At 41.9% G+C, this 13,329-nt stretch overlaps 1 protein-coding gene across 2 annotated transcripts in view; it reads right to left on the bottom strand.

The window, feature by feature from the left end:
- Positions 1-13,329, bottom strand: part of LOC124146915 — a 137,465-nt gene that overhangs the window by 65,659 nt on the left and 58,477 nt on the right. For both annotated transcript variants that reach the window (XM_046517475.2, XM_046517476.2), the window contains exons 2-3: positions 12,845-12,969; positions 4,810-5,219 (exon numbers count right to left, since the gene is read on the bottom strand). In XM_046517475.2, coding sequence (XP_046373431.1) covers positions 4,810-5,219; positions 12,845-12,969 — 535 coding nt within the window. The remainder of the gene's footprint in view (positions 1-4,809; positions 5,220-12,844; positions 12,970-13,329) is intronic.

The raw sequence follows: 13,329 nt of genomic DNA on the forward strand, positions 1-13,329 counted from the left end.
CAAGTAGTTACAGTATCTCTGTATCTTGATAGAGCCTATCAATTATGTATATGTGGCGAACCTCAGTAAAGACGTCACGTGATTATCCGTTATATCTATTTGATGCATGTTCAGCTACATCAGCACGTGGCACGAGATATGCGTGCAATCGCCAGAACCAGACACAACTGGTACTGATTGGACCATTGACCTTCCTGCAGCCACACGCAATAAAAAAAAGGATTGTCTTTGAAAGTTTAAAAAAACGAACTGACGTTCTCAGTTAGATAGATAGGGGCAGTGGGGTAGCCTAGTGGTTAACGCGTTCGCTCGTCACGCCGAAGACCCGGGTTCGATTCCCGACATGGGTACAATGTGTGAAGCCATTTCTGGTGTCCCCAGCCGTGATATTGCTGGAATATTGCCTAATGCCTTCGCCCGTCACACAAAGATAGTTTGTTTCATTGGTTTGAGGCCCCTTTTAACAGTATTGGAGTTATGCCATGGCGTATCAACGTCTGTGAGAGGAATTCCCCAAGTGTTAGATGTTAGACTAGCCTCGACCGTACCAACAGGCATGGTGCTGACAGTACAAGAATCATAATTAGGGCAAATCTGGAATTCCAACCCACGATGATATGATTCTGGCACGTCAGAGACTCAACTTACATACCTGTGAATATCCGGGTTAGAATTGGTTTTCAACAACCCTGCTTGTCGTAAGAAGCGACTAACGGGATCGGGGGGTCAGGATCACTGGCTTGATTGATGCAAGTAATCGTATCGAAATTGCGAGGATTGATTCTCATGATGTCAGTCACTGGATTGTCTGGTGATGACTGATTTTGTGCCGTCATATCTCGAACATAGCTGAGTATAGGCGCTAAACAACAAACAAATCGCAGCGGATAGCACCAGTGCCCTCAGTAATTACAACGTCACCAGTTTTATTCACTATAAAGGTTTGATGTGTGAAGCTCGTTTTTAAAGTGCACGACTTCTGGCACCATGATACTGCCAAAGCAAAATGTCGCTCACTCACCGTACACAAAATCAGCATGAGTAGATCTAGTGACCTAGAGAAGGCGTGGAAAGCTAATAACCGGATACTCTCGAGTGAGTTCGGTTTAACGCCGCTTTGAACAGCATTCCATTTATATCACGGCGTGTCAGCTTGATGTGGGAGGAAAGCCGGAAGTGATGCAGGTCAGACATTTACCACTTTGATTAAACCCACGGGCATGGTGTTGACAAACCAAGAAACATAATCGGGGCGAACCGGGATTCGAACCTACGAGTACAGGTTTCCGGGGTGTCCAAGGGACGCAACTCAAAGCATACTGGAATTCGAACCCACGATCAAGGGACGCAACACTGCAGAGCAAATTGCGTCATCTTAGACGACTGGGGCAACGTTCGGGAAGTACTGGGGCCGTTTGGGTAGCCTAGTGGTTAAAAAAACCCGAACTACACCATGCACAGGATCTTAGAAAAGAGGACGAAAAAGAACGGTAGTCTGACCTTGCCCCGTCTTCAAACTGTGGCCCCAAGTTCAGAATGTTTTCATATCGACTTCGATTTACCAGTCAAATTACTTCCAAGGGACAGAAAAATCGACGATGTAAATAATCCGGCTACAAGTATTAAACTTTCCGGTTTATTGCCGCCATTAAACACGATTCGGCCAAAAAACGTTCCAAATTGCCTGATGTATCATGTTTGACTTTGAAAGTGGTATATTGATGTTCTAATACATTCCGTTTTGAAGTTGATATTCGATGCAAAACCCCATTGCCATATTAATGTTCCCTGTCACTTTCCATGTTCGTAAACACACGATATTACAAATCATGTTATCTTTTTTTCCAAACTAGAGAATATGATGGAATATTATTCTATTGGCTAAACTTTCTTAAGCAGCCGGAGAATCAATTCCTGCAATTAGAATCAAATTCTCTGCAGTAGAAGAAGATGCAAGTACACAAGAACTTTGCAGCGGTTAAATTTTTTAAGATGTTTCTTTGCATCTGAATGAACACCGAAAAGTCTATATATCCTTGACATCAGAAGATATTTATTTCATTTTCTCAAAATATCCGAAAAATCAATCAGCCACATTGACTCCCTAGTAAAGGGTTTATATTGTCAACTGGGGATATGACGTACGCATCGATAAATATAAGACCCATCATATACGTGTCCGGAACGACTATTATATACATATATGTATAGAACGCAATTACTTGCTTTCATTTCAGCAGTAATCACGTAGCCTATCTGACAAGCCCATAATGACTGTGGCTGGATCCATAGCCCAGCCAGGGTTCAGCAAGAAACCCCGGATGTTGTGAATGGAAAGATATTTCAAAAGTTATATAAACTTCACATGATATGCTCAATTGTCACAGGCAAGGAATTTGAAGGTTTTGTCATTGTCGATATTTCGGTAAAATTCAGGAAAGGCCGTATCGAATAATTACTGTAATCGTGCTTGCTTGTTTCACTAACAGGGCTCCTACCACAGTTAAGTTGTCACCTAAAATTATAACTGAATTCCCGTTCAAAGCAGCTGCATGACAACTGAACCGAGTGAGAAGACTGCATGACAACTGAACAGCGTGAGAAGATTGCAAGGCAACTGAACCACGTGAGAAGACTGCATGACAACTGAACTGCGTAACGAGACTGCATGACAACTAAACCGCGTGAGAAGACTGCAAGACAACTGAATCACGTGAGAAGACTGCATGACAACTGAACCGAGTGAGAAGACTGCATGACAACTGAACCACGTGAGAAGACTGCATGACAACTGAACCGATTGAAAAGACTGCATGAAAACTGAACTGCATAAGGCTGCATGAAAACCGAACCGCGTAACGAGACTGCATGACAACTGAACCGAGTGAGAAGACTGCATGACAACTGAACCACGTGAGAAGACTGCATGAAAACTGAACTGCATGAGACTGCATGAAAACTGAACCGCGTAACGAGACTGCATGGCAACTGAACCGCGTGAAGAGACTGCATGACAACTGAACCGAGTGAAGACATTACATGACAACTGAACCGTGTGAAGACATGACAACTGAACCGCGTGAAGAGACTGACAGCTGAACCGCGTGAAGAGACTGCATGGCAACTGAACCGAGTGAAGACAGTACATGACAACTGAACCGTGTGAGGAGACTGCATGATGACTGAACCGCGTGAAGAACGCGCATCAATGGTCCTCACGTTTGGAATCGAACCCGTGCCAGGCTAACGCTGTACCTACCAGGCTACTCACCACCCAATACTTAAAGAAGCTAAGAAAACAGAGGATGCATTTGGGCCAAAAGAAACCCTAACCCCATCAGCATTTACTCAACGCTTGAGTCGACACTGAGATCACCGCATTCCACATAGTTTAAGAGATAAATGTTCGCCATTGAGATGCCTTCTGTCTAAGCAAAAGGTCATCCTTAGCAACGGAATCGTCAGATCGACAAGAAAACTCCAAAAGATATTGCCACTCAAGACATCACGCCTATCTCGTTGTTTTACCTTGTATCACTCATTAGAGGGCTTCCAGTTTCAACAAGTCTTATAATCTATAAACATGATTAGAACAAACAAAAACTTACACAGGTCCATGACACACGACAAAGGCATTGCATCTGGCTATGCTCTGTGAATTTAGAATGATGAATGGAAATTAAAATATTTAAAAAAAATAGCGAATAACACTTGTTGAACATTATCTAAGCGATATTCAACAAACACCGAGTCGATACAAGATGTTTGATTCCACAATACACAGATAAAAAGGACATTATGATTAGTTTCTTCAATGTTCAATTTTTTTGCTTTATCAATATGCCAAACCGTTGTCTATGTTGAAAATGGTAACCTGCATGCACTTAGCGGACCGCCACTGCGGTCTAGTGATGGAGCGTCCGCCCGAAGAACGGTAGGTCGGCGGTTCGATAACCAGCCGCGTCATACCAAAAGATGTTAAAAGATGGCACCTGTTGTTATCCTGTCGTTGCTCGGCATCATTGGGCTAAAACAAGCACTTGTCGGCTCGGACACCCGCGCACGCACACGCACACACACACACACACACGCACGCACGCACGCACGCACACGCACACTCACATGCACACACACAAACACACACACACACACTCTCTCTCTCACACACACACACACATACTCACACTCACACACACACACACACACACACACATGCATGCGCGTCGCTATATACAGTAAACTACAATTGTAACGAACTCAGTGGGACTACTAATTTTAGTTCGTAATAACCGTTGTTCGTTATAATCATATATACAGCATAACTACAGCAAAAAGTCGGGACCAAAAAGTAAGTTCGTTATATCCATCAGTTCGTTATAAGCGTGTTTGTTTCAACCATAGTTTACTGTAAGTGCAACAATCTTCATAAAGTTAACCCCATTTCACCTAACCTCATCTCACATGTACTTACCACTTTGAAGAAACACACGAGCACCATCTTCCCGAGGCAAGAGAGTTAACTGACTTTAAACTCCAGTTTCCACTTTTGTAGTCAGTTAACTCCCTCGCCTCGGGAAGATGACGAGCACGGGGATGGTGCTGATAAATTTTTAAAAAAAACCGGGATTCGAACCAACGATCTCAGGTTTCTTGGGTGCCTAAAGGACGCAACTCAGCGAATTGCGGCGTCTCAGACGACTGGGTCATCCATGTTCCCGGGTAGGGATGCCACTGACCTAATCTGACCCAAATACACGAGTAGGCATGTAAATAAAAAATGCTTATTGTTATGAAAGAAATAATGCTTACCTCAATTAGAAGAATAGATAGCACACAAAGACTGGCATAATGAAGTTTATGGGCGATCTGAGTCTCCCGAGAGTGTTCATCGTGGTGCTGCTTGTATCCAGCAGACGTCACGTGATCACTGATTGCGCTGTCATTGGATATATTAAAGCTCCCGTAATTTCCCTCTGTGAAATAAGCACCTTGTGTTTCCCGCCGTTCGCGAGCGCCCCCTGTCTGGTGGGAGTCATTGCCTGTGTTGAGGTATTCCGCGGCCGTTATGTTTTCCACTGAACTCCACATAATTCTAGCAGCTACTATCCTATTATAGAATGCATCCACGTCAATATATCCTGGAGAAAACTCTCTCGGGTATTTGTTTCGTATGTTGTCCACGAAACCTTTAGTCCGATCGGAATTGGTCCTCAGAGTCTCTGGGAAAAGAGAAACACGTGTTAAAATTCACCCTAAACTGGACATTTGGTTCCAAGTCTTTTTTTCAAGACAGTGAGTGAGTGAGTTGGGTTTAACGCCGCTTTTAACAGTATTCCAGTCATATCACGGCGTGTCGGCTTAATGTGGGAGGAATGGCCGAAGTGATGCAGGTCTCAGATTTTGACCACTTCGGTGAAACCCACGAGCACGGGTATGGTGTTGACAAACCTAGAAACATAATCGGGGCGAACCGGGATTCGAAACCAGATCTTCGGTGTGACGAGCTAACGATTCAACCACTAAGCTACCTCACCACCCAACTTGTAAATCGTCACCAGCTAGATGTGCCACGTTTTCCTGCAACGATTTCTCTTATTTAATTTTATTAATTTCAACTGGCATGCAAACAATTATGCACAGGGCATTCACGGGAGTAACAAGAAGCTTTGTATCTTTCCGCCACAGGCCATTTTCTTTCAAACCTTTTTGTAATACTATCATTTTTTCACGGCAATACATTTTTTCAACTATCTGTATCCTTGATAATTTTCACAAACGTTTCCAAAGACAAGCTTTTTCCTTGGATACTCCAGATGCAAATATACATTTTAGCAACTAAAGCCACATGGTGAATACAATCTTTAAGTCTCAACAGTATTGCAAAGTCAGCACAAAATATATTTACGTCCAGAAGTGTATTAAAATAAATAGTCAATTCTTTCCAGAATCGTTTAATTACCTTCACATAATTGTGAAAAGTGAAAGGCGTAGTAAGAATTTTGCAACCATAATGTCTTTCATTTTGAAGCCTTTTTTACAACTTTCTTTTGACATTAATTTACAACAAATGGTGATGTTCTGTTGTCTTGGTTACCCCGAACAATAGCCATGACCTTCAATGCGAGGTTTTCTAGCCACGGGCACACGATATGACGTATTTGAGATTGGTTGGGGGATTACAGAATCAGTTTCCGTCAAAACCGCCAACAGCTCCGCAACGTGTTACAATTATATTTCAACTACGGTAGCACATTCCAATAAGTTTATTCGTCATCTGTGGCAATAACCGCATGTGAAGGTCACTCTGTAATTAGCGAATGATGGCTCACTGTGGTTCCGTGTTGCATCGCGTTATTGCAGACAGTGTGAGGTGAGATGAAATGGGGTTTAACGTCGCGTCCAAGATTATTGCACTTATCTACACGTGCGTGTGTGGTTGCTTATACTAGTCCAGACTAATGTCGATTTCATAGCGCAACTACACTGAGATACAATATCGCAGTTTAATATGAATACGCCACTCAAACAAAGAATACTGAACGCGAGCCGACCAGTCCTTAATGCCGAGCACCAGACAGGGTAACAACAAATACCATATTTTAACGTCTTTGGATGACGCGGCCGGGATTTGATCCGCCGAGATGCGCTCTCCGGCCAGCAGATGTTCTATTCCCATGACAAAAGATGCGGTCTAGCAATGTATGACCTCGTCATGTGAATAGCAGCTGTGGCAGTCAGGGGCTAGAAATACTGAAGTGTGCATCAACATTGTGTCAATGTCTTGGCCGGGACGATGGGGAACATTCTATTTTTAACTCTGATCGAAATAAACTGCCACTCGCGTTGTCATTTCAGATAAAACAGCCGGTAATTAGCGCCTAACTACCGGAAGTGGCCGTCGATAAACAGAGCGAGTTCGCGATAATTCGCCGGTATGACGTGCATGTTATGCTATGACGTCACCCGGGCACTATATATCACACTCTTATTAGGGAGTAAATGTGATGGTGCTCACATTTCATGTGATTATTCCCAGTAGGTGTATATAGCCAAATGTTCTCCGCCATCCTGCCTTCCTCACACCCGGTGTATGCATTACTCAGATTGATTAATTCAGTAAGTAGCTAGTTTGGCGTAACAGCTATACAATAGACAATTGTTATGAGAACATCCTTCGCTTGGTTTTGATTGTCCGCGATGTCTTTAGGCAAACCCATAACAACACAGTCATAATTTGGAACGTGACACGCGGAGGCTTTCTTTGAAAGCGATCATTAATTTCATTACTGGTCCGGGGAAAATCCGGTTTTGATGAATGCCAAGTTATGTGAATGTCCAGATTGTCCGGGTTTAAAAGGAAGGGTTAACTTTCCTTGCCTAATCTTGCCACCACGCATGCTCGAGCTACGTCGCATCACGGAATGATAGCTTAATGGTGAGGTGAGGCGAAATGGGGTTTAACGTTCAACTATTTCACTTGTATAGCGACGTGCATGCACGTTGGTCCTGTTTATACTTGTCCGGACTAATTCCTGTTTTAAATGCTAGTCCACTGAGACACCATGCTGTAGTTTAACATGGATACCCACACAGACAGTGTATGCTCTCTCCGAGCCGTCCAGTCCTCGTTTGGTGTCCTAACGCCGAGCGCAAGTCAGGGTAACAAGGCCAATCTGTTGACGTATTTTGATATGACGCGGCCGGGGAATTCGCCCACTGGGCAGATGCTCTATCCGCTAGACCACCTTATGATGGAGATTCGTAAGCCCGAATGAATCCACTGCAGCTCGGGATCGTTACCATCTTGGATCATGGGTCTCAGGTCGAAAACTGGATTCAAACAAACAGGAAGCGGATCTTGGCAGCTAATACTGTGTAGATGTTAGCGATCCTTTATGACACTGGACCATTTGTGCTGCTCTAATATAAACCACATCTACACCTAAACCGTGAAGGTCTTCGCGTATACTGTGTATATAATACGGTGCACTTAAATACTTATCATCCAAAAGGGGACACGTGTGGCCTAGTGGTATAAGGCAGCCCTTCGTAGTACAGTAAAGTACGGTTATAACGAACTCAAAGGGACTAATAATTTTAGTCGTTATAACCGTAGTTCGTTATAAGCATATATACAGCATAACTACAGCAAATAGTCCGGACCAAAAATGTAAGTTCGTTATATCCGTCAGTTCGTTATAAGCGTGTTCGTTACAACCGTACTTTACTGTAATTGAAATACAAATCAAACCCGGTCCACTCACTAACCATACTCAAGGGCATTTATCCGAGATGATAAGACCCGTTATACTCTACTTTATGAGTCTACAGTGGTACCCATATTATTTTCCTCGCTCGATAATAATTCCTAAAAATGTATCATCTTTAAAAGTACTAATATCATTAATGTTAACCAAACCACAATTATGACATTTATTTGGCAGTGCAAAAAAGGTCAACAGTTATATGGTTATACCCTATCCTAGATACAAGTAAGTATGGCATAAGGTATTTAGCGTGGCTGGGAAACATCTTGCCAGTCTCCCGAACCCTAGAGAATATATTACAAAAATATACTAGCTCAAGTCCAATGTGATTTAGCAAGTCTAGATTGTTTCTGAAATCAAGCATCGTTCTGGGCTCCGTTTGGATTATACATATATATGTCTATTATTCTTTAATAAGACGACTGCATTTCTGGGACTAAATGTCCGTCTAGGAAACGCCTTAAATGTATTAGCAGTCACGAGACGATGAGATGCGGTATGAATTAAATCAGATTGATTTTTCTTTTTCCCAAACAGCCCGACACAAACACACAGATGTCACAATGACCTCTATTTTGCGTGATAGGAAGTGTTTTAAATTGACAGCCAGTACTGGAACTACTGATCTTTAACTTCACTTTGAGGTAGTCGTGCTGAAAGCAGTATCTCCATTTGTTTTGCAATTAGCGTTTTCTGAAGCATAAAGTGTGAGGGCGGTATTATAAGACCGGGGCCGCCATGTTGATAGGTCGCCATATTGAGCCGGTTTTCAGATGCTTTTAAATACCAGTAATAAGGTTCCATGCCAAGCTGTTATGAACTCACCAAATCGCGAGTTGCACTCCGGTAATCAATAATAATTTGTCATGTCCAATATGGTTCCAGTCAAATTCATGTGAACCAAATGAGAACTGAAGTGACTTATTTTATCCCAGTATATAAGATAGCTACGCGATAAATCGCAAAGAACAATGAAGAACGAAGCGTGGTTTATTTCACGATAAAACATTGTTCTACCATGACGTCATTTCTGGAGTTTGAATATGCGCTCGCAACTTAATGATGTCATATATTGGACGACGTTATTTTTAAGAGGGATGGGTCAAGTAAGTTGTTCCCCATAGATGTAGTTAGGCTACGCAGATAAACGAATTGGCCGAACATGGACAGGCATATTATTTATCAAATTAAATATTCTATATATTGAATGGTGATGAGATGCCACGAGGAGACTCGAACATTACGGTACCATTTTTGTTCAGGATTTTATTGTTACAAAAAAATCAGCATGTTTAAATTTAATCTTTTTGATGGCTTAATCAGGAGATAGAAATCACAAATAGATTAATTTTTCATCACGAATTTCGATTAAAATTTAATCTACAAGTGAACATGACATGATCTGTGTTTCTGAAATGTCATCCTAACGTGCAATAAAGATTGGTCGTGTAATTACTATCCTCAATGCGTTCGTTGTACGTCCGATGATATCTGCATCTTCTGCAACAAGACGGCAAAATAAGCCCGTTCTCTTCATCAACAGCACAGGACACTGATTGTCCTGTGCAGTGGGGATGCTGCTGACCCATCGTCTGTTGATAACGAAGACGTACCGAGTTAAACACATCCACAGGAGGTGAATACTGACTGACACTCTCTCCAAGCACAGGCTGATAAAATCCAATACCAGATACATTAACTCTCACAGTCGCTGATCAAAATGTCCAGAAAATTAATCTTCCCCGAGTCTGACATTTACCCAGTCTATTATTATAAGAGATTCAGAGGGTGGTCATTCAATGAATATTCGTCGTTATCGAGAAAATAAAGGATTATGAAAGTGTACGTAGATAAAAACTCTAGTATTAGCTATAAGGTTAAAGTTAAGCAGGCCAACTATATTACAGCTTTGGATTTTAGAAGTTCCAAGAACACGAAGACGTGAAATCTCTTATGGAAAAGTATTCTTGGAAACGCTGTTACGTAAGGAGTAAAAGAAATCTACAGATTTTTCCTGTACAATCTTGGAATGTTCTGAATATTCTTATATTCCAGGATCGTTTAAACAATTTTTTCGCCTCTATATACATGCCTTTGTGACAGGCTGTTTCGACTAATCCCTTATGGTTGTGCTTACTGTGTTTCTCTGTAATAGACTTGAAAAACGAATCATCGCGATGATTAATTAAGGAAGATAGCTGCATGTGTGCTGATACTTATGAAGTGAAAAGAAGCCATCCCGCCGATAAGGTATATTACTTACAGTAATGATAAATATTGCAAAGTGCGCTTTTCAAGCGTCCATTTTCTTAGCGATAAACGTCATCATTGATGTTTTATCACGTGGTTACAATCCGAATAAGGATCGGAAGTCAGGTGACTTGGGGCGGATATATATTTAGCAGTATGTGCAGCGTACGTACGTAACCATCACGAACTGAAAGAAACAAACGCGCTGATTATTAATATTTAAAACGCTATTGGTCAAGGTCACTGTTAAATATAAACAATCGTGGTAACCTCACTCGATTTTTACCCGGATTGTAACCACGTGATCAGAACCATATGCTTCTGTTAACTGACGGTGGTGGGCCCATTCTTTTCGACTCCCTGACAACCGAGTATAGTTGCAATTGGTTGGTTGGTTTGCTGTTTAACGCCGCACTCAGGAATATTCCAGCTATATGACGGCGGTCTGTAAATAATCGAGTCTGGACCAAATAATCCGGTGATTGATATCATGAGCATCGATCCAGGCAATTGGGATCGATGACATGCATCAACAAAGTCAGCGACCCTGACCACCCGATCCCGTTAGTCGCCTTTTACGACAAGCATAGTCGTCTTTTACGGCAAGCATGGCTTGCTGAAGACCTATTCTACCCCGGATCTTCACGGGTCGACAACCGAGTATAGGCGGGTACAGGTTCCAAATACCCGATTGTCAGGGAGACGATAATACCACATCCACTTAAAGACTGGAAGTCCGACACAACGCCAAATAGCTAAAGCCAAGCTAACAAAATGCATATATAAGAGGCTGAAAAATCTTAATATGAATTTTTTTACTATCTTGGAATTTGAGAATATTTCAAGATTGTACCGGAAAACATTTAAGCATTTTTTACCCCAATGTTGCACGTACGAGAACGCTGTTTCAGTGCTTCTTCGTAATCAGTTGTTATCAATAAGAAGTTTCATGTCGTCATTAATATTAATTTGCATATTTGTCGTTTACCGCCAGTTCTAAATTACCGTTTCACTTACAAATATATATATATATATATATGCATTACTCCGCCCTGGAAAAATAATGACGAATTTCCTGTTTCTTAAAAACACCCACCGTGTATAATATCATAAGCATATTCCCCCCCAAAAAAGAAACGTTATTTATTCAATTTGCTTTATTTCGTACCGTTTGAACACCCTCCGTTTTTTCGTCATTAACGCTCTCAACAGAGCTGATATACATTGTACTTTGAACATGATACAGTAACTATGAACCTGCTAATTATAACCCATTACCATATTTCTTAAGCAGTAGAATATGTGTCTGTTGTTTTCTCAAATATACGCTTTTTAATTTAAGTTTTCATTATTTCAGCAACCGCTGCCCCTGGTGCTGATTGATCATAAGTATGGAGATTGTTTTTATTTTTTATTTTAAAAAAATCTTTCATATTTTTAAATATGTAAGCATGCATGGAAATGAGAAACACGCAAAATAATACTTGATGACCAAATACCCCATTCGCATGACCTAATACCCCGTCCACACATGTGCGGGGGCGGTCGGGTAGCCTAGTAGTTAAAGCGTTCGCTCGTCACGCCGAAGACCCGGGCTCGATTCCCGACATGGGTACAATGTGTGAAGCACATTTCTGGTGTCCCCCATGTGCGCACATTTACATAAGGGGATTAGAATAGGGTTAGAATAGGTCCCCAACAACCTATGCTGGTCGTAAGACGCCACGAGATGGATCGGATGGTCAGCCTCTATAACTTTGTGTGTCGCACCCCGATGACGTGGATCGTTGCTCACAATATCGATCACCGGATTGTCGTGTCGTTAAACAACAAACAACAATATGTGAATACACATGTACAAACATGTCAAGTAAACACCTTGACGTACATACAAAGGTAAATATTTGCTTTTGTTTGACGCCGCACTCAGCATATACAGTAAACCACGGTTATAACGAACTGAAAATAGCAGTCCCTTTGAGTTCGTTATAACCGTAGTTTACTCAAAGGGACTACTATTTTTAGTTCGTTATAACCGTAGTTCGCAATAACCGTAGTTCGTTAAAAGCTTGTTCGTTATAACCGTAGTTTACTGTAGGTTGTACACATTGTCTAAGGGAGCCTAAAGTTACACCCAAATATGACATAGGACCCATTTTCGCTCTGCCTTTGTAGTGAATTTGACATGTGCTTTTGAGATTTGTGTTCAGTGGTATTCGGGATTCAGGGGTGAGCAAGTGAGACTCAGATTAACATATTAGATGGTATTTAGGATTCAGGGTGGGGTGGAGTCGTGTTGCATCCTCAAAATGTGTTGGTCGTCTTACTTTTAACACTGTACAGATCTAGGATAAGCTCCCCGATGACGAGGGCGCAGTCGGTGATGGTCAGGATGATGACAAAGATGACGATGTATTTACTGTGCAGGATCTTCTCGCCCTTCTTACGAAATCTGGAAAAAACAATACAAAGTATAAGATGAGTGTGGTGAAATGGGCACGGGTGACCCAGTTGTCTCAAGCGCCGCGATTCGCTGTGCAGAGTTGCGTCCCTTGAACACGCCAGAAACCTTTGATTGTGGGTTCGAATCCGGTTCGTCCCGATTATGTTTCTAGTTTTGTCAGCACCTTACCCTTGCTCTTGGGTTTCACCAAAGCAATAAGGTCTGAGACCCACATTGAGCTGACACGCCGTTATATAACTGGAATACTGTTTTAAAACACCGTTAAACCCAACTCACTCACTCACTCACTCATTGTGGATCAGCCACACATTGTTGTTGTTTATTGCTGATTGCAGCCTAAAATAACAT

Source organism: Haliotis rufescens, unplaced genomic scaffold (assembly GCF_023055435.1).
Source record: "Haliotis rufescens isolate VD_foot unplaced genomic scaffold, xgHalRufe1.0.p SCAF_85, whole genome shotgun sequence".
Taxonomy (NCBI): domain Eukaryota; kingdom Metazoa; phylum Mollusca; class Gastropoda; order Lepetellida; family Haliotidae; genus Haliotis; species Haliotis rufescens.